Source organism: Artemia franciscana, chromosome 2 (assembly GCF_032884065.1).
Source record: "Artemia franciscana chromosome 2, ASM3288406v1, whole genome shotgun sequence".
Lineage (NCBI taxonomy): Eukaryota > Metazoa > Arthropoda > Branchiopoda > Anostraca > Artemiidae > Artemia > Artemia franciscana.
In genome coordinates this window covers 11,188,042-11,210,520 of record NC_088864.1, presented here as the reverse complement: position 1 = coordinate 11,210,520, position 22,479 = coordinate 11,188,042, and the positions used below count along the sequence as shown (strand labels likewise).

At 36.4% G+C, this 22,479-nt stretch overlaps 1 protein-coding gene and 1 long non-coding RNA gene across 2 annotated transcripts in view; one reads left to right on the top strand and one right to left on the bottom strand.

Annotated features, from left to right (window-relative positions):
• The first annotated feature begins 5,401 nt into the window (after positions 1–5,401).
• Positions 5,402–6,022, top strand: LOC136034392 (uncharacterized). Its single transcript, XM_065715543.1, has one exon. It carries the CDS (start codon positions 5,402–5,404, stop codon positions 6,020–6,022), a length of 621 nt encoding a protein of 206 aa, XP_065571615.1.
• Positions 6,023–12,768: 6,746 nt separating this feature from the next.
• LOC136034210 (uncharacterized) overlaps positions 12,769–22,479 on the bottom strand; it is a 29,400-nt gene continuing 19,689 nt past the window's right edge. The window contains exons 2-3 of the long non-coding RNA XR_010619145.1: positions 17,685–17,987; positions 12,769–13,320 (exon numbers count right to left, since the gene is read on the bottom strand). This is a non-coding gene — a long non-coding RNA (uncharacterized LOC136034210). The remainder of the gene's footprint in view (positions 13,321–17,684; positions 17,988–22,479) is intronic.

Genomic DNA, 22,479 nt, shown 5'->3' with positions numbered 1-22,479 from the left:
AGACTAACAAAAAAGATAATAGATATAAAGAGACAAACGGCAGAAGAAAATTCGATAACAGACATAACGAAGTTTACTACCGATATACCACATGACAGTCTCTTCTCTGTTGTACTGGTCCAGGGGTCGTGATTAGGAGAGGGGCAGGGGGGATAGTTGCCCTATAGATTTTGAAAAACATTTTTCATTTATTTTTATTAAAAATTTGGAAAATATCCTTGCCCCCTCCCCTTATTTTTGGAGGTAATCGTCCCTTACATATTTTATGCTGTCGAGAGTTGTAACAACAGCTGCAACATTGATGCAAAAAAAAATATTTTTATTTGCTTCATTAGTGCTTCGTTTTATTTTTTTTTTCCTTTAACGGTTAATTTCATCAGTAGCAAACGGATTGTTAAATACAAAACTGTAATTGCATGTTGTAAGTTACACAACAAGTAAATTTGGTTTCAAAATTAAATAGTACACTTCAAACGGCAAATTTCATTGTAATGATCCCGCAAAAAGTAAACAAATAGAAAAACTCATAACGACCCAAAGCATTAAGTTTCACGAGAACTTAAAATGTGCCAAAATTATATGCCAAACATGTTCAAATATTTATTCAAATTTAATGTTTGTAGCAGGTGAGAAGCATAATAACAAGAAAACTAGATTTGACGAACTTAAAATTCCCGTGAAAAAAGAAGGTATTCTAGTAATAAAAGTGATAATACCATACTTAATAGCAATAATTTTTATTCAAAAGGTATGGAAAATCTTAGTTGTTTTCTTAAATTTTTGATCGGGTGCCATTTGTAATTGAATTTGGAAAATTCTCCCTTATTTTATGTTGCTTTGAGATTTTGTTTTTGAATGACTTCGCATAATATATTCTAAACTGAGGGTTTTTAGCGGACCTACCACTATTACTACTGCTACTACTGCTAACAGGTTCACTACAGCCCCAAGTCACCTGAAGCTGATGCACTAGCTGATGCCCCTCCTTCATCCTAATCTATTCAAAGATTCACTCTTTACCCTGTCTTTGAGACTCCAATTTATTGAAAATCCTTCCTTGTGACCAGGGTTGCCTCCCGTTGAGATTAAAAAATCATTACATTTTAGGGATTTGTTGGTTGATTTAGAGATTTTTGTTCAATAATCTAGTGACTTATGTGCTGATTTATTGTTTTTTTGCTTAGGCAATATAAAAAATCACTAGAAATAGTGATAAATTACTAGGGATGACAACCCTGCTTATGACCCATTCCCATCCATTTCGATGACGACCTGCTTTTCGTTCGGCCACAGATAGACGGCTTACTTTCTTCACCCATGGTTCACAAAGATGCAATAAAACCACAAAAAAAAATGTTCACACAGAATCAGTTCATTGTAGCCAAACTAGCAAAAACTAATAAGTAATGCTAAAACAACATATGTACAAGAATAAGCTAAATTCAGTTTTAGAAGCCAAGAAAAGCAATTCAAATGGCTAACTTGTACATGTGTAGGTTAAGTGTTTCAGGCTAGGTCTAAAGAAGGGTCTATCATTGTATGTTATACCAGATAAATTATTTGCACTAGAAGATGCACTATTGCACAAGATTGCAATGCACGATGCACTATTACGCGTTGCACGATGAATCTGCTGATTGCAGGCCCCGAAACCGGAAGCATAGCTCCGCCTTTGGGAAAAGGAATCTCCGTCACGTAGCTTGGCTGGCCCTGTTGTGATAGCATAGTAACGGATGGGGACAGCACGATTCTATCGTGCACTATTGCACGATGCAACATTTTCAGAAATAGTTGATAGGTTTTTTGACTATGGTGAATAAAATAGCTATCACAGAATTTTTATCCAGTAACTTTTGGGAAAAAATGAGCGTTGGAGGGGGCCTAGGTGCCCTCCAATATTCTGGTCACTTGAAAAAGGGCACTAGAAATTTTAATTTCCGTTAGAATGAGCCCTCTCGCGACATTTTAGGACCACTCGGTCGATACGATCATCCCTGGAAAAAAAAAGGGTGTTTCCCCCTATTTTCTAAAATAAGACAAATTTTCTCAGGCTCGAAATTTTTGATGGGTAAGACTAATTTTGACGAAACTTATATATTTAAAATCAGTATTAAAATGCAATTCTTTTGATGTAACAATTGGTATCAAAATTCCATTTTTTAGAGTTTGGTTACTATTGAGCCGGTTCACTCCTTACTACAGTTCGTTACCACGAACTGTTTGACACTGGTCAAAGTTTGTCACTCGCAGCCCCTCCCAGAGAGACTTTAGGGGAGTAAGTCGTCTGCAAAGACATAGTTTTTAGGTTTTTTGACTATGCTGAATAAAATGGCAATCTCGGAATTTTGATCCGGTGACTTTGGGAAAAAATGAGCATGGGAGGGGGCCTAGGTGCCCTTCAATTTTTTCAGTCTCTTAAAAAGGGCACTAGAACTTTTATTTTCCGTTAGAATGAGCCCTCTCGCGACATTCTAGGACCACTGGGTCGATACGATCACCCCTGAAAAAAAAATCAAATGAGCACGCATCCGTGATCTGTATCGTGGAAAAAATACAAAATTCTACAATTTTGTAGATAGGAGCCTGAAACTTCCACAGTGATGAACTTGATGAAACTTAAATATTTAAAATCAACTTTAAAATGCGATTCTTTTGATGTAACTATTGGCATCAAAATTCCGTTTTTATGGCACTTTGTATCTACCAAGTGACATATAGCGATCGCAAATTCTGTCGATCGGTCTTTCTGTCGGTCTGTCTGTCTGTCTGTCTGTCTGTCTGTCCCGGATTTGCTACTTTAGGCACTTCCAGGTAAACTAAGACGATGAAATTCGGCAGGCGTATCAGGAACCAGACAAAATTAAATTGGAAATTGTCGCTTCCCCGATTTGACCATCTGGAGGGGTGTGGGGGACGGTTCAATCGGAAAAATTAAAAAAATAGGTATTTTTAACTTACAAACGGGTAATCCAATCTTAATGAAATATGATGTTTGGAAGTATATCGTGTCTCAGAGCTCTTATTATAAATTCTGACCGGATCTGGTGACATTGGGGGAGTTGAGGGGGACCTAAAATCTTGGAAAACGCTTAGAGTGGAGCGATCGGGACATATGGTGGTGGGGAAAATAAGCACAAGTCTTGTATACGTGATTGAAAAGACCGGAACGGATTTGCTCTCTTTGGAGGAGTTGTGGAGAAAATTAGAGAAAATTAGAAAAAATGAGGTATTTTTAACTTACGAAGGAGTGATCGGATCTTAATGAAATTTGACATTTGGAAGGACATCGTGTCTCAGAGCTCTTATTTCAAATCTCGACCAGGTCCGGTGACATTGGAGGGAGTTGGGGGGCGGGGACCTAAAATCTTGGAAAACACTTAGAGCTGAGGGATCCGGATGAAACTTGGTGGGAAAATGAACACAAGTCCTAGATACGTGATTAGCATAACCAGAACGAATCTACTCTCTTTGGGGTATTGGGGGGTGGTGGTTAATTCTGAAAAATTAGAAAAAATGAGTTATTTTTAACTTACGAAGGAGTGATCGGATCTTAATGAAGTTTCATATTTAGAAGAACCTCGTAACTCAGATCTCTTATTTTAAAATGACCGGATCCGGTATTATTGGGGGGGGGGGGTGAAAATCTTGGGGGGGGGCAGAAATCTTGGAAAAGCTCAAAGCGGAGAGATCAGGATGAAACATGGCTAGAAGAATAAGCAAAAGTTCAAGATACGTAACTGACATAATCGGACGGGATCCGCTCTCTTTGCTGGAGTTGGGGGAGGGGGGTAATACGGAAAATTAGAAAAAAATGAGGTATTTTTAACTTACGAACAGGTGATCAAATTTTAATGAAATTTAATATTTAGAAGGATCTTGTGCTTTAGAGCTCTTATTTCAAACCCTGAATAGATCTGGTATTATTTGGGGGAGTTGGAGGGGGAAAACCAGAATTCTTGGAAAACATAAAAACTGAGGCATCTTTTTCTTACGGGTGATTGGATCTTAATGAAACTTGATAAATAGACGGATATTGTGTCTCAGATGCTCCATTTTCAATTTGAATCCGATCCAGGGACAAGGGGGGTTGGAGGGGGATACAAAAATCTTGGAAACCGTAAAATCTCGGAAAACGCTAAGATGGAGAGATCAGCAAGAAACATGATAGGAAGAATAAGAGCAAGTTATAGATACGTGATTGATATTATTGGAACGGATCCTTTCTCTTTGGGGGAGCTGGGGTGTGTTAATCTGGAAAAACTAGAAAAATTGAGGTATTTTTAACTAAAAAATGGTTGACCGGATTTTAATGGAATTTGATATTTAGAAGGAAATTATGCCTCAGAGGTCTTATTTGAAATCCCAACTAGATCTGTTTAAATTGGGGGAAGTTGGCGGGGGAAACCGGAAATCTTGGAAAACACTTAGAGTAGAGAAACCGGGATGAAACTTAGTGGGTAGAATAAGCAAATGTCGTAGATACGTAATTGAGGTAACCGTACTAGATCCATTCTCTTTGCGGGTTAGGGGGTAGGGTTCAGTGCTTTGGCGAGTTTGGTGTTTTTGGACGTGCTAGGACGATGCAAATTGGTGGGCATGTCAAGGAGTTGCACAAAGTGACTTGATAAAGTCTTTTTCCCCGATTCGACCATCTAGGGGGCTGAAAGGAAAGGTGAAATTATGAAAAAATAACTTTCGAGTGGGTGATCGGATCTTAATGAATTTTAGTATTTAGAAGGACCCCGTGACTCAAAGTTCTTATTTTAAATCCCAACCGGCACTAAGCCTCTGATTTTCCTTTTAAATCAATCTATTGATGGACGAATTTCAATCTATGAAATCAATCTATTGATTCATAGAATTTTGATGACGGACGAACAAAAAAGATTTTAGACTATATAATCGTGTCCCGACGCTGGCGTTCCTCTATAAATAATTGCATAACTTACAGAAGTACAGAAGTAGGAAACACCAACCACAGGCTTGTCATCTCTAACCTTAGATTACGCCTGAAAACCCAGAAAAGTGACCACCGTCCTCCCAAATTAGACCTGAACAATCTCGCAAACTCCAACACGCGCCAGGTCTATGCTGTCTCCGTCTCAAACCGTTTCGACTGTCTTGGTCAAGTTTCGGGATCTGAAGGAGCATGGCAACTATTCAAGGACGGTGTAGTGCTTCCGGCCGGAAGTACTATCGGTCGTCTGAAGCCCAGAAAAAAGTCCTGGATATCGTAGGAAACTCTAGATGTTATTGAACAGCGTCGTAAAGCACGCCAAGCGAAGGACGTGGTTATATACAGACATCTAAACGGCGTAAGAAATAAATTCCTCCACAGAGACAGAAAGCTATTCACCGAGAAAAAGGCTGCTGATCTCGAGGTCACCAGAAAGGGTGACACATGCGCTCTATACAAACACCTTCGGATCTTACAGATGGAAAGCCATCATCCCTAGGCCTTATCATATATAATGATAGAAATATTATCACTGACGAGAACGCTCAACTGTCCGCCTGGAAGTATCACTTCTCTTCACTTCTAACCCAGGACTGTGTAAGCCAATCCAACCCTGACTTTCTTCAAGTTGCATCCAACACCCCTGAGGCCCCTTGTGCAAGTGTGCACCACCCTTTCACCTCTACAGAAATCTTGAATTCTCTGAAACGGATGAAAAACAACCGAGCCCCAGGAGTCTGTGATATCCCTGCAGAACTGCTGAAATATGGTGTGGCAGCGACCCTTCTCTGGCTCCAAGTACTGTTTTCCATAGTATTTCGTACAGAATGGATTCGAAAAGACTGGCGAGCGGGCATCATTCTGCTTCTCTGGAAACAGAAAGGCAGTCGCAGAATCTGCTCCAACTATCGTGGCATTACACTCCTCTCTGTGCCCGGGAAGCTCTTCGTTATGACCCTGCTGGACCGCTGGACCACTTTTCTCAGAAGCAAACGAAGAATCCAACAGGCTGGCTTCATGCCAGGAAGGTCATCGCGGAGCAGATATTCACAATGTGGCAGCTGATAGAAAGGACTCGAGAATTTCAACAAAAAGCATATGTTACCTTTGTGGATTTCAACGCTTCTTTCGATTATGTCGACCGGCAATCACTCTGGCTCATACTGAAACCGACGGGACTACCAGCGAAGCACTGCAACCTTTTTGAGCGGCTCCACGAAGGGACTGAGAGCTGCGTGCAAGTCAATGGAAGACGCAGCTCATCTCTCTCTCTCTCTCTCTCTCTCTCTCTCTCTCTCTCTCTCTCTCTCTCTCTCTATCCCTCTCTCTCTCTCTCTCTCTCTCTCTCTCTCTCTCTCTCTCTCTCTCATCAATACTGGAGTCCGTCATGGTTGTGCTGCTGCCCCAGAACTATTTAATTGTGTCATCGACTACATTATGACTCGGACCAAAAACCGTCTCCAGTTTGGGTTGCATTGCGGTGATAGAGTACTTTCAGATGCTGACTATGCCGATGACCTTGCTCTTGTCTTTGATTCACTATCAAAGCTCACAGAAGCCCTACAAATCCTTGCTGATGAAGCCTTAAAGATAGGGCTGTCCATTAATTGGCAGAAGACAAAAGTGGTGTTTGTTGAACCCCGTAACTCGCGGCGTCCCCCGCCAGTCCTAATGGTCGGTGACAAACCAGCTGAGATTGTCGAGGAATTTACATACCTTGGCTCTATCCTGTCAAATGACGGATCAATCCTTAAAGATCTAATGCACCGAATTGCCAAAGCCTCAGCAGTAGTGGGCAGACTAAGTGCCCTTTGGAGGAAACCTTCTATCAGCCGTAGGACCAAGATTCGCACATACAATGCTTCGGTGGGATCCGTGATTCTTTACGCAGCCAAAACTTGGCCGGCCACTCATTCTGTGCTTAGCACCGTAAATATAGCCCAAACAAAACATCTTCGCCGCATTGAAGGACTACGCTGGCACAATTTTGTTAGCAACGAGAACCTCCTGGCGTTAACTGCTCAAACGCCCTTCTCAGTCCAACTTACCCAACGAACACTACGCTGGTACGGACATCTCCTTCGCATGCACCCTGGCACTCCCGTACGAACGATTTTTGACTTTGATACTGTGCTGCACGGCGGGAAACGCCCAAGAGGCTGTCCCCCAGCCAGATGGAAGGACACGATACGTGCCTTCTTAGTCATGGCAAATATTCAGCAGGATGTCCTCATGCTGAAATATTCACCAGGATATTCAGCAAATAGAGGCACCATGTAGCATCACTCTCGACGCCGGAAGCATTTCGGTTGGAGCATTAAGTCAAGTAAGTCAAGCATTGATTCTTAGAATTTTTCAAGAGCTCATACCATATGAGCTCATGGCTCTTCCGGCCTTATGCCAAGTTCTATTTGAGCTCTTAGCTCTTGTTTAGAGTTTCAGTTACTAGGGAGCCGGGTCGCTCCTTACTACTGTTCGTTACCACGAACTGTTGATTTCCAGTGCATTTATTGATTCTTGATTTAGTCGCCTTCGATTCAACTGACGGATAAACCGGTTTCAACAAGATTGGCGCTAACACATGTATATAACCTAATCCTTATCTAAAGTTAAATAAAAAAAAACATTTTTTTAACTGCGAGTAAGGAGCGACATTAAAACTCAAAATGAACAGAACTTATTCCGTATATGAAAGGGATTGTCCCCTCCTCAGCACCTCGCTCTTTACACTCCAGTTCCACTCTTTGTCACAACTCTACTTTTTAAAACAATTAAAAAACTTTAGCGTGAAGAGCGAGGCGTTGAGAAGGGGAAAAGGATGACCGCTGAATCACAAAGGCCGTAGAATAAATAGTTGAAATCACTAATAAGTTAGCGTAAAGAGCAAGGTATTGTGGAGGAGACGGAAATCCTTGTATAGGTAATATTTTATGTTCGTTTTAATTTTTAATGCTGCTCATTAGATTAGGTGAAAAAAAAATCTATGTATTTTCTCATTTTTTTTAATAATGCTAGAAAATCTTGCACCCCCTTCATGGAACTTCTCTTTCCTCATGATAAATTCCTCCATAGAATGATCTGCCCACGTAACCTCCTCCCCAGTACCCACCCCCGCACCAACGTGAAGAAGTTCCTCTGAAAAGGTTTCAAAACATTTCATAATAACCATTACTATATGTAAACAATGGTCAAAGCTCGTAACTTGTAGCCCCTCCGCAAGGGCTGCGGGGGATTAAGTTGTCCCCTAACACATAGTTATTAGGTTTCGACTAAATTGACCAGAGTGGCTATCTCAAAACTTTGGTCCAGTAACTTCGGGGGAAAACGTGCGTGGGAGGGGGTCCTAGGTGCCCTCCGATTTTTTTGGTCACTTAAAAAGGGCACTACAACTTTTAATTTTCGTTAGAATGAGTCCTCTCACGACATTCTAGGATCACTGGGTCGGTAATATTATCCCTGGGGGAAAAAACCAAACAAACAAACAAATAAACACGCATCCGTGATTTATCTTCTGGCAAAAAACACAAAATTCCACATTTTTGTAGATAGGAGCTTGAAACTTCTACTCTAAGGTTCTCTGATATGCTGAATCAGACGGTGTGATTTTCGTTAAGATTCTATTACGTTTAGCCAGGTCGCTCCTTACTACAGTTCGTTACCGTGAACTATTTGATAAGAGAAGAAAATATCATCTTTGATGGTCTGTAAAGGGCTTAAAACTGAATTTGCCTCTGAAACGAGTGTCATATTAGGATCCAGGATGAAATTCTGATGCTAAAGCAAAGTTTGTCTGATTTCTGTCTGATGTTTGCATATAATTTCGGCACACTTTAAATTATCGTAAAACTTAATGCTTTGGGTCGTAATGAATTTTTCTGTTTGCTTACTTTTTGCGAGATCGTTACAAAGAGATTTGTCGTTTGAAGAGTAAACTGTTTACTTCTGAAACCAACTTTTATTTGTTGTGTCATTTCCAACATGTAATAACAGTTCCGGTGAAATTAATCGTTAAAGAAAAAAAAAATAAAAAGAAGTACTAAGGAAGCAAATTATTTTTTTTTTTGCATCAATGTTGCAGCTATAGTTACAATTCTCGACAGCATAAAATATCTAAGGGACGTCAATCTTCAAAAATTACGGGGGATATTTTCCAAATTTTAATGAAGATACATAAGAAATAATTTTCAAAAACTAGGGTGCAATTATACCCCTGCCTCTCTCCAAATCACCACCCCTGGACCAGTACAACAGAGAAGACACTGCCATGTGGTAAATCGGTAGCAAACGTCATTATGTCTATTATCGAATTTCCTTCTGCTGTTTGTCTCCTTATAACTAATATCTCTTTTGTTAGTCTGAAATGACCACAATTTTAGGTAAAACCAAAGTCTTTTCCTTGGGGGACAGCGGGCCGGTTTAAAGGAGAAATTTTTACCCCCTTTTTTGCTAAATTTACCAAAATTTTCATAACTTAGCTTACACTCGTTTTAGAGGATGATTCTGACGGGTTATTAAGAATTATTTAGAACTCTAAGTATTCATTTAATGTTTATATTTAATTTTGTAATTTTATATTTGATCTCTTACAACTGGTTATATTTTTGTAGTACAGACATTTTTTATTAACTTCATATTGTTCTTGTAATTTTGTTTCATCATTTTACTTTGTGTTTTTGGGATTAGTTAATGTAAACTACTTTAAAGACGATGCTGTCTGTCGAGAATTTTTTTTTTCCAAAAGCTTAATAATTTTGTCATTACTTATTTGCCAAAAGTTTTGCAGTTTTGCAAGGTAAAAAGTATTTATGTGTGAGAGTACAATAAAATACGGTCACAATAAACAAAATATTATGACAAACCCTAAAAAACCCATCACTAAGCCTTTTAAGCTTAAACGTTTCACTTTACTCTCCTTTGAAAAGGCTTGTTTTAATTTTTAATTTTAAATAAATAGAAAAAACTGTTTTTTAACTGAAAGTAAGGAGCGACATTAAAACTTAAAGCGAACAGAAATTACTCCGTATATGAAAGGGGCTGTTCCCTCATCAACGCCCCGCTCTTTACGCTAAAGTTTGACTCTTTCTAAAACTCCACTTTTTAAAATAGGAAAAAACATTAGCGTAAAAAGTGGGGCTTGATGAGAAAGCAGCCTCTTTCATATACGAAGTAATTTCTGTTCGTTTTAAGTTTTAATGTCCCTCCTTACTTTCAGTTAATAAAAACATTTTTTTTATTTAACTTCTGAACGTTTTGAATTAATGCATGTTTTGATTTTGGCTCTCCGCACATGAATAATTAAAACGAAATTTGCATATTTATTAATTTTTTTTTTGGCTAAACGGCTTCCTCATAGTTTTGATCGAATGATATTGAGAAAAAGGAGCAGGGGAGGAGGCCTAGTTGCCCTCCAAGTTTTTGGTTACTTAAAAAGGCTACAAGGACTCTTAATTTTTTACGAACGTTTTTATTAGTCACAGATATACGTAAATTACAAATTAGCTTACGTAACGAACTTCTGCATTCGCATATTTTTATTACATATATGAGGGGGTTCACCCCCTCGTCAGTACCTCACTCTTCACATTAAAGCTTAAATTTTATCCCAATTCCTTAAGGATGACCTCTGAATCACAAAGGCCGTAGAATAAATAGTTGAAATTTCTAAAAATGCTTTAGCGCAAAGAGCGAAGTTTTCGGAGGAGGTGAACCCCTCATATGCTTAATAATTTCTGTTCATTTTAAGTTATAATGTTGCTCCTTACTTTCAGTTGAAAAAAACTTTTTCAAATTTATGTTTTCTTTTTTTTTCAAATAATGCTAGAAAATCCTACGCTCTCTTCATGGAAATTTTCTTCCCCTATAACAAATTCCTCCATGGAAAATTCCCCCAACATATCCCCCTCTTCTCAACCCTTCCCCAAACCAAAACATCCCCTGAAAGTGTCTGTACACTTCCCAATCCCCGTTACTTTATGCAAACATTAAATAAAAAAACAGGTTTTTTTTTAGCAGAAAGTAAGGATCGAGATTAAAACTTAAAGCGAAGAGAAATTACTTCGTATATGAAAGGGGCTGCTTCCTCATCAACGCCCCGCTCTTTACGCTAAAGTTTGACTCTTTCTCTTAATTTTACTTTTTAAAAGAGTAAGAAACTGCTAAATGGTTTGACATATACAAATGGTCACAAAGAGTGTGTGACCACAAAAGATGTTTTTTTTTTATTTTTATGGCGGGATGGTCTTTATAACTGACTATTCTTGCATCAATAGTTTTATATCATTTTAATTTCAACCGATTTATTAGTACTTTAACCTTCATCAGATTTTATATTAAATTTCCAACCATTTGCCCTACCTACCTACAACACATAATTGTCGAGATTACCTTTAAATTGCAGGTATTTCTTTGTTCACAAGTTTATCGAAGTAACCTATTATCTACCCCCCCCCCCAAATAAAAACCCGGATCCGCCCCTGCTTTATCTAGCCCCTAAATGACGGTTATGTGTGTTTTGCCAAGATCAGTGACCGATTCACGGGTGCCTTGACACAGTCAGGAAAGAAGAACCCCATTAAGAAAACTTCACTTGGTTACTCATTTTATCGTTCCTGCAGTATCCTATTGACTTGCAAGTACTAGAGAGAGAAAATTAGACAAACTTGTATGCCTCCAGCCGTATTCACTCTGGAAGGAACCCAATTTTTTTTTTACTTTACGCCCATCTACGATGGGGCTTTGAAGCCTCTTTGTACTAGGGATACAGATGTTTGCCTTAGATTTCGAATGAGCTCTTCGACATATTTCTACGATGTTTCATGCCTTGCTGGTGCTGAGGAAAAAAAAATATAAAAAACGGACAACAGCGTTTCAAGCTCTTTTTAAGTTTTCCAAAGAGTTGTTTTCGTAATTAATGTTCATTGTTCGATAAAAAAAATAACTACCCTTATGCAAGAATCAAATTTAAATCCTTTGTTATTAGACAGTAATTTTTTTTCAAAACTCACTTTGTAGTTCTTATTTACTAAGGGGGCTGATGGGAGTAAACAAGGGAGGGAGCTGTGAACCTCTAGTTAAAAGTTTACGATCATGGATGTTATCATGGATATGGCATGTTCAGTACCAAACGGCATTTTACTATGGCGTTATCATGAAGAAATAGAAAAAAAACACTCAAAATTCATCAAGAGCTTTGACAAGAGCATTAAACGTTTCTCTGCAATGTTGCTGTTACCTGCTATTCCTTAAAGTCAGCAGGCAATTTTCGAGCAAAAACTTAACTCACTGTAGCATTCATGGTTACCTAGTTTTCCCCTTTTCCTTGTTTTTCAAGATGGGATACTCAAATCGTCCTGTTAAGGGTTTTAGACCATGATAAATTGATTGGTTACCTTAGAATTAACATTTGCCCGCATTTTCATAAGAAATTCAGCACAGAAATTGGGTAATAATTTTTGTATGTCATGGCACAAACCGGAAGAAAAAGCCACTTCGCTCTGGTGTGGTCTCTTTTACTACTTAAAATCCGAACTTAAGAATCTGCACTATAAATCTGACCTCTCCTATAAAATTAGCTGTCTTCCAATATACTGTGACCACCGGTTGGATACCATCATCCGTGGGTAAAAGAAAACAGGGAGAAGAACACGAATACTTACAATTACTTACTGGTTATGTTTTTGGCACTTTAAAATGTTTTCACTTTAGCAATATTTTATCTTCAGGGTAAAGAGGGGGAGGGGCGAGATTGGCATCGCTTCTCATATACAGGATCATTTTTGTCTTTTGCGACTTTTAAGGGTGCTCTGTAATTTTTCTTGAAAAAACTGTTGTTTTTTTGTTGATAGACAATGTAAGAGAAGTTAATTTGGGTCTTGTGACCACACAGAATATTTTCACGTGGGAATTTTTAAAGAATCGTTGGAAAAAAAACTACAACTATGTAACAGAAAACAACTGTCACTACTCGAAGTTTCTCACTATTTAAAGACCTAAAAATCCTTCAGAAAGCCATGAAGAATTGCAGACGGTTGGTTTGATTTGAGAGAGCAAACAAACTTAATAACATCAAGCCAACTTCTCAACTCTGTACAACTATAATTAACACAGTATTTAAATCATAACCAAAGTAAACAAAAAATAACGATAATTATTCTCTATTTGGGAGCACTAAGACCATCTTCGGTGTTAACACTTTTTCATCATAATGAGCGAGTCCATTCCACTTAAGGCTGCTTAATTTGGCGAATCCCATCAGCAATACCGTCATTTATTTATCACATATGGACTCGCACGCTAAGATAATCCATGCAGGTGTAATCAATTATTTTTCTTTGGAATCGAGTGTTCGGTCAGTTGAAGCAATTCTGTTCAATAAATTAAAGGATTAATTTCAAAGATTGATTATATTGAGCGTATGGTACACTATAATTGCTTTCAGAACTATTCATCCGATGAAACATGCTCTTGGTTGTTCGATAACAAATTGAAAGTGTTTACTTCGCAAGAGCAAAATCATAAACAGTACCCAGTATTTATGGACATGGCTTTATATCATTTTGTTTTACTTCTAGAATTTTATAATACAATTTTATAATTCCGTCATTAACTATAAAAAAAGAATTCAGTTCCACTTTCATACATGATTTATTAAGCAAAATATATAAAAAATATTCCTCAAGTCAAAGTCTGATCGAAAATTTTGAGTTTCTATACTAATGAAAAATTGACGTAGTTGTAATTTGACAAAAGCTTCAGTCCATTTTTTATTTTTAAGTAAAAATATCCTTTAAAATATGTATTCTATATAACAAACTTTTATATTAAGTTATTTTATATTATTGTCCTTAATCTAGGGTTTTCAAGGGTCCAAACTTTTCCTGACACTAGTGAAGAGTGAATAAGGGAACGTTCACGTGACATCACAGCTTAAAAGTACGCATCTACATTTTTAAAATGTATAAGCTGCTTTAAATGGTATTTTATATTTTCATCATTTTAAGTTCACGCGACATCACATCTTAAAAACATGCATCTACATTTTTAAAATGTATAAGCTGCTTTCATTGGTATTATATATTTTCATCATTTTCAGTTCATGCGACATCACATCTTAAAAGTATGCATCTACATTTTTCAAATTTATAAGCTGCTTTCAGTGGTATTTTATATTTTCATCATTTTCATAGTTTTCAGTTCACGCGACATCATATCTTAAAAGTATACATCTACATTTTTAAAATGTATAAGCTGCTTTCAGTGGCATTTATATTTTCAACATTCTCATCATTTTCAGTTCACGCGACATCACATCTTAAAAGTATGCATCTACATTTTTAAAATGTATAAGCTGCTTTCAGTGGTATTTTATATTTGTTTGCCGAGATCTCCATCAAAACTAGAGAATACAATAGAATTTGAGACAGAATATGCATATGCATTGGCTTAGAAGTCTGCATTCGTTAAAGCATATATAATTACTCACAGGGTCAGATCCAGGGTAGGGGTTAAACAAATACAGTTCTAGACCGTCATTTTTCTATGGGTCTTTGGCTCAATCTCTTGGTACCCCCCCCCCGTGTTAAAGTATTTATATGCATATACTATATATTAATATTAATACGTCGGAAAATAATTTTCATTAAGGCTAACAATAAAAAGGAAAGAAGACAAACAAACAAAAGGAAATAGATAAACACTTTCAAGTGGCACAAAACTGACACTTTCAATCGAAGTGCATTCATTTGGGGGAACTTATTAAAGTACGATGCGATTTTTTTTTTTTTTTTTTTTTTGAATAAGAAGGCAATATAAAAGGATAAACGAATTATAAATTGCTTAATTGAATCACCATTTTTATAATGATGTATTTACTGTTACACAGTCTTTTAGTTCATGATTACTGATTTGAATGAAACCCAGATCAAATAATATATATGTTTTCCTAAGTGACTCTATGATTTGGACTCTGTTCGAGCTCTAGAAATGATAAATCAGATATTCAAACCATTTAAAGATTCCTCGTTTATTCCTTAAATAATTTTGCTCTCTATCAAAATTTTGCTCTGATATATCTCACTAATATATCAATCATTAGCTTACTAATATATCCATTGAAGTGTGTATCTGTCTCTCAGTAATTAGCAGCTTAAAAATCCTAGAGCTGTGACGTTTCATATCAGGCTTTAAAAAGGCCTGAAGGAGGTAACACGATCATAAGAGCGAAAATTCATTAGGGGAGGCAACTACTCTTTTCTGGTTTTTCTTTGGGGGTAATAATATTATTTTATAATTTTGAATGAAAAGTACCATTCAATTGGGAAAACTTTTGAATCTCTGGGGGAGGGAGAACCTTGACCCAAAGACACTCCCCCATGCACACATGCCTGACCCATGGCTGCATTTTTGGAGCAAAAACCAGCCACGAGTGCAATTAAAAAAAAACTTTTATTAAATGAGCTTAAATGAAGTGTTCAAAGCACAGCCGTCTCAGTCGCACTCCTTCAATGCAAAAGTACATACTGTTTGCACCACCTGCTGTGTACCATCTGGTCACAACTGCCGGTCCCAAGTCAAGATAAAGTGAGGAGGGTTGGGTGACGGGCTTGCATCCTGTCCCCTAGACTTTTTTCGGCAAGGAGAGATATTTTGCAACGAATTACATCAATCAAGCCTTGAATACATCTTCCCACTTACGATGTAGACCCAAGCACATCCTCACATCTCCTAATGACGCAGGTCAAACCAGTCGAAGATTGAGATTCCTACAAAAGAGTGGTCTGAAAATTGCAACTTGGAATACTCTGATTTGGAATTACCCGAGTACTGAACTGCTTCTCGTAATAGAACCCAAGCAATATTCTTTGGCTATTGCTGGCGTTAATGAATTACTTTTGCTAGAAAACGATGTGAAATTCATCAGCGACCACAATAGTCTTATTTGGTCGGGGACTTGCAACATTACAAGAGTTGTAGTTAGACTGGTTTTCTATAAGAGAGCTAGAAGGGCACTTATATCTTATAACGCCATCTAAGTGCCTCCTCTCAGCCCGCCTTGCACTTTCATGGAAGACTCTCTGTAGTTGTATAATAAGTGCCAAAATATGAGGCTGTCCCTGATGCTAAGGACCGGCTCTACAAAGACCTTGCGCAACTCATATCATCTGTCTCCCCATGATATACTGCTTCTTCTTGGAGACTTCAAGGCTACCGTTAGTGATCCAACATGCATCTGGAGAGACGTCATAGGACATGTTTCTCTGGAAGTATTTAATGAGAATAGAAACTGTCCGCTCCAGTTTTGTACTGATCACCATCTTTTTCTGTCCAACACAATTTTCGAAAGACCTTAAATTCCCCAGTATACCTGGTATTGTAGCGACGGCGACTCGAAAAATCATGATTGATTATATCTTTAAATCTCTGAAGCGGAGTTCTTTGGTTTCTAATTGCCGCTCCTTTTGTGGTTCTAACTTGGGTATTACTGTTCACCGATCTGTAGCTACGAAACTTTGTCTCAAGTTGAAATCCCAGAAGGCTGATCAGAGCGATTGATGCTCCTGCGGTTAAACAACTGCACATATTTGAGATAACGTACCGTTTTGAAAGTCATGTGGCACTCGTTTAAAGCTAAAGTTACCCATGTACAAAGAAAAGCTCATGGCTTACAAGTTCAGATTAAAAAGTCATGGCTGTCACAGCAGGCTATGGAAGTCATCAAACCCCGAAGGCTGGATAAACTGGGCGGAGAACAATCCACATTTCAAAGGTGTCAGGAATAAACTGATACACAGAAATACCAAATCGTTTGTTGACACCAGATCTGATGATCTACATAAAGCTGCCATGCGGAAGAACGTTATAGCAGCGTAAAAACCCTTGCGTGACCTCATTGGCTGGTATGCACAGCGAATAAAATATGTATTATCTGTGGACGGGGTGCTCCTCGAAGACATAATATCCAACCTTTATAGGTGAATTGAACACTTCTCGTCTCTGCTGAACGTAACTCTCTCCATCTAGACCAACTCCTACTGACCTCCAGCCTGTGATGCATATAAACCTAATTAATTTCACATTGAACCGTTATACTTGGTAGAAATTCGATAAACAGCGAAGAAAAAAAACAAAAACACAAAGCTCCTGGTATACTAAATTCCTCGGAGCTCCCCAAGAGACGCAGAGGCACTATGTTGTTGTGGCTCCAAATGATATCCACTGTAATATGAGACTCGACGATTTTACCAAAAGAATGGTATAAAGGAGTGATCATACCACTTTGGAAAAGAAAAGATTCCAAGAAGGAGTACTCTAGTTTTGGAGGGATAACACTCCTCTCAGCATCAGGCAATCTCTTTTATATGGTGTTCTTGCAATGATGCTTTTCACATTTCTGTCGAAAGTACAGAGTAGAGCAGGCTGATCAAATGCTTGGCTGATCAGCGACAGACAATGCTATGACTTGCACGACCTAGAAGCTGAGTTTTGGACTAAAGTACGGGGACAGAGTTGTCACTGATTTTGACTTTGGTGATGATGTACAACTGGCCGCCAACTCCAATTCACAGCTACTCATGGCTCTGAACACTCTTCATGAAGGACCTGCCAGGACTAGACTATCAATGAATTAGAAGAAGACAAGAATCATGGTAGTGCAGCCAAATTCTAAAGTTAAAAATCAAATTACTCAATTACCAGGAACCAAATCGAAGTGGTCGATCATTTCACTTACCTTGGCTAGACCATATTTTTGAACAGTTGCATCAAGAGCGCTATGTTGAGTCTAAGTCCAAGGCCTCTGCGGTCTTCGGTAGTCTGAGCCATATTTTGAAGAAGCCAATGATCAAACGAGCTTCCAAAATGAAGATCCTTTGAGCCTCCGTTTTTAAAATCCTGCTATATGGAGCTGAGACTAGGCCTGCAATTATAGCTGTCCAACACCGTCTCAATACGTTTCAGTATATGTAGCTCCGGTGAATTGAGGGAATCCGATGGACAGACTTTGTCGTTTTTCCTTCAGCTGGGCCAACTGTGCCTAAAAGAACGAGAAAAAGAAATTAAAATTAATCAAGTACTAGGTAAACTTATTTTTAAATAGTAAAACCTATTTTCAAAGCTTTTAGTGCTTTAAAAAAGCCTCTTATTCCATTTAAAAGACCGTTGTGTTTCAGGAGTCATCAAAAAGTTCGTGGTAACGAACTGTAGTAAGGAGCGATCCGGCTCAATAGTAAACAAAACTATAAAAAATGGAATTTTGATACCAATAGTAACCTCAAAAGAATTGCATTTTAATACTGAATTCAAATATATAAGTTTCATCAAGGTTAGTTTTACCCATAAAAAGTTACGAGCCTGAGAAAATTTGCCTCATTTTCGAAAATAGGATGAAACATCCACTAAAGGTCTTACAATCTTAAGTCACACCATCAGATTCAGCATATTAGAGAACCTTATTGTAGAAGTTTCAAGCTCCTATAAATAAAAATATGGAATTTCGCATTTTTTGCCAGAATACAGATCACGGATGCGTGTTTATCTGTTTGTTTTTTGTTGTTGTTTTTCTTCCCAGGGGTGATCGTATCGACCCAGTGGTCCTAGAATCTTGCGAGAGGGCTCATTCTAGCGGAAATAAAAAATTATAGTGCCCTTTTAAAGTGACCAAAAAAATTGGAGGGCACCTAGGCCCCCTCCCACGCCAATTATTTTCCCAAAGTCACCGGATCAAAATTCTGAGATGGCCATTTATTCACCATAGTCAAAAAACCTTATAACTATGTCTTTGAGGGCGACTTACTCCCCCAGAGTCCCCATGGGAGGGGCTACAAGTTACAAACTTTGACCAGTGCTTGCATATATTAATGGTTATTTGGAAGTGTACAGACGTTTTCACGGGGGGTTTTAGGGTGGGGGGATTGAGAAGAAGGAGATATGTAGGGGAAATTTTCCTTGGAGGAATCTGCCGTGGGGGAAGAAAATTTTCATGAAGTGAGCGCAGGGTTTTATAGCATTATTTAAAAAAAAAACAATGAAAAAATAAATATGAAAAAGTTTTTTCAACTGAAAGTAAGGAGAAGCATTAAAACTTAAAACGAACAGAAATTATTACGCTTATGATGGGCTCACCTCCTCTTAATACCCCGCACTTTACGCTACAGAATTTTTAGTAATTTCAACTATTTATTCTACGGCTATTGTAATTCAGGGGTCATTCTTAAGGAATTGGGACAAAATCTAAGCTTTAGTGTAAAGTGCGAGGTACTGGCGAAGGGTGAATTCCCTCATATATATATGTATATATATATATATATATATATATATATATATATATATATATATATATATATATATATATATATATATATATATATATATATATATATATATATATATATATACATACATATATATATATATATATATATATATATATATATATATATATATATATTTATATATATATATATATATATATATATATAAAATAAGTTGTCTGTCTGTGGATCTGTGGATCAGGTGACGTCATGTTTCTGTGTCGGCTGACGTCATGAAATTAGTTGTCGTCATTTTTGCTTTGACGATGCTTAGTATATTGTAAAACACATTAATTTGGTTAATAATATACCATTTAAAACACCAAAATGAACATGCTGGAGTAGTCACTCGGTGAGAGAGGGTGTCAGAACGGAGAATGAAGGTCCCAGGTCCAAATCCTGGTTAGGCTAAAAAAGGTAAAAAACTAAAAACTAAAAAAAAAAACTGAAAAAACTAAAAAACTAAAAAAACTAAAAACTAAAAAAAAACTTTAAAAAAAGGGAAAAACTGAAAAATAGAAGAGAAAAAGAAAACTAATAAAATTAAGAATAAAAATAAAAAAAAATAAAAAAGATAAAAACTAAAAAAAAAGTAAAAAGAAAAAACGAAAAAAAAACTAAAAAAGCTAAAAAAAAAAGGTAAAAACCAATAAAAAACTAAAAAGAAAAAAACTAAAAAAAATTTTCATCTAAAAAACTAAAAAAAACTAAAAAAGGTAAAAACTAAAAGAACTAAAAAAAGAAAAAAACTAAAAAAAGGAAGAAAACTGAAAAATAAAGGAGAAAAAGAAAACTAAAAAATATAAATAAAAATAAAAAAACTAAAAAGATACAAACTTCAAAAAAAACTAAAAAGAAAAAAGAAAAAAACTACAAAACCTAAAAAAAGGTCAAAACCAATAAAAAAAACTAAAAGGGGAACACTGGGACACAAATGACGACCGGGATACTGGGAATATAAATGACGACCGGGACACAGGGAATGTTCAATTAGCAATCACCATCAACAAAGCTCAAGGGCAATCATTAGAATCATGAGGTATAGATCTGAATATGGATTGTTTTTCCCATGGACAATTATATGTTGCATGTTCAAGAGTCGGTAAACCTGACAATCTAAATAAATGACGACACTCAAAGAGAAAGCGACCGGGACAAAAGGAATGTTCGATTAGCAATCAACAAAGCACCGGGGCACAGGGAGTATAAATGACGACGACCGGGACACAGGGACATAACTACAAAGGGGACGCCGGGGTGCACAGGGGGATATATAAATGACGATGGCGACTCAGGGAATGGTCGATTAGCAATCACCATCAACAAAGCTCAAGGGCAATCATTAGAATCATGAGGTATAGATCTGAATACGGATTGTTTTCCCATGGACCATTATATGTTGCATGTTCAAGAGTCGGTAAACCTGACAATCTATTTATATGCACAGACAATGGGACAGCAAAGAATGTTGTATATTCGCAAGTTTTACGTAGTTAAAAACATATATATATATATATATATATATATATATATATATATATATATATATATATATATATATATATATATATATATATATATATATATATATATATATATATATATATATATATATATATATATATATATATATAAAAATAAGTTGTCTGTTCGTTACGCCAGATTATATCTTCTATATATATAAAAGAAAACAAACTAAAATGTAAAAACTGGAAATAGCATAAATATTTCGAAATATTTTGATAATTGATTAAAGTAATTCAAAAAAGAAAAATGTAAAAAACTGAAAAGAAACTAAAAAGAAAAAAACTAAAAAATTAAAAATTAAAAAAATTAAAAAAAGAAAAACCTAAAAAGAAAAAACGTAAAAAATAAAAAAGATAAAAAACTAAAAAAAAAAACTAAAAAAAGCTAAAAAACTAAAAAAAAGAAAAAACTAAAAAAGAAAAAAACTAAAAAAAAGAAAAAACTGAAAAATAAAAGAGAAAAAGAAAACTAAAAAAATATGAATAAATATATATATAAATAAGTTGTTTGTGGGTTATGTCTGTCTGTCTGTCTGTCGAGTGACGTCGGGTTTGTCCGCATATGACGTCTGAATTATTTCACACTAATACAAAAGAAGAAAAAAAACTAAAAAAGGTAAAAACTACAAAAAAAACTAAAAAGAAAAAAAAGCTAAAAAAGCTAAAAAACTAAAAAAACTAAAAAAAGGTAAAAAACTAAAAACTAAAAAAAACTGAAAAAACTAAAAAAAGGCAAAAACTAAAAAAAAACTAAAAACTAATAAAAAAAACTAAAAAAGCTAAAAAACTAAAAAAACTAAAAAAAGGTAAAAAACAAAAAAAAAACTAAAAACTAAAAAAGAAAAAACTAAAAAAAAGGAAAAAACTGAAAAATAAGAGAAAAAGAAAACTAAAAAAATATTAATAAATATAAAAAAAAAATCTAAAAATCTAAATAAACTAAAAAAGAAAAAAAAGAAAAAAGGAAAAAAATAAAGGAGAAAAACAAAACTAAAAAACGAATGTATATACAGACCGGGACACCGGGATACAAATGACGACCGGGACACAGGGAATATAAATGACGACAGGGACACAGGGACACAACTACAATGGGGACGCCGGGGGGCACAGGGGGATATAAATGACGACCGGGACACCGGGACACAAGGAATATAAATGACGCCCGGGACACTCAAAGAGAAATCACAGACTGGAACACCGGGACACAAATGACGACCGGGACACAGGGAATATAAATGACGACCGGGACACAGGGACATAACTACAAAGGGGACGCCGGGGTGCACAGGGGGATATATAAATGACGATGGCGACTCAGGGAATGGTCGATTAGCAATCACCATCAACAAAGTTCAAGGGCAATCATTAGAATCATGAGGTATAGATCTGAATACGGATTGTTTTCCCATGGACCATTATATGTTGCATGTTCAAGAGTCGGTAAACCTGACAATCTATTTATATGCACAGACAATGGGACAGCAAAGAATGTTGTATATTCGCAAGTTTTACGTAGTTAAAAACATATATATATATATATATATATATATATATATATATATATATATATATATATATATATATATATATATATATATATATATATCTATATATATAAAAATAAGTTGTCTGTCCGTTACGCCAGATTATATCTTATCTATATATAAAAATGAAACTGAACTGAAAA

Coding starts and splice junctions, on each gene's coding strand:
- LOC136034392 (XM_065715543.1), top strand. CDS start 5,402: ATGCGCTCTATACAAACACCTTCGGATCTTACAGATGGAAAGCCATCA.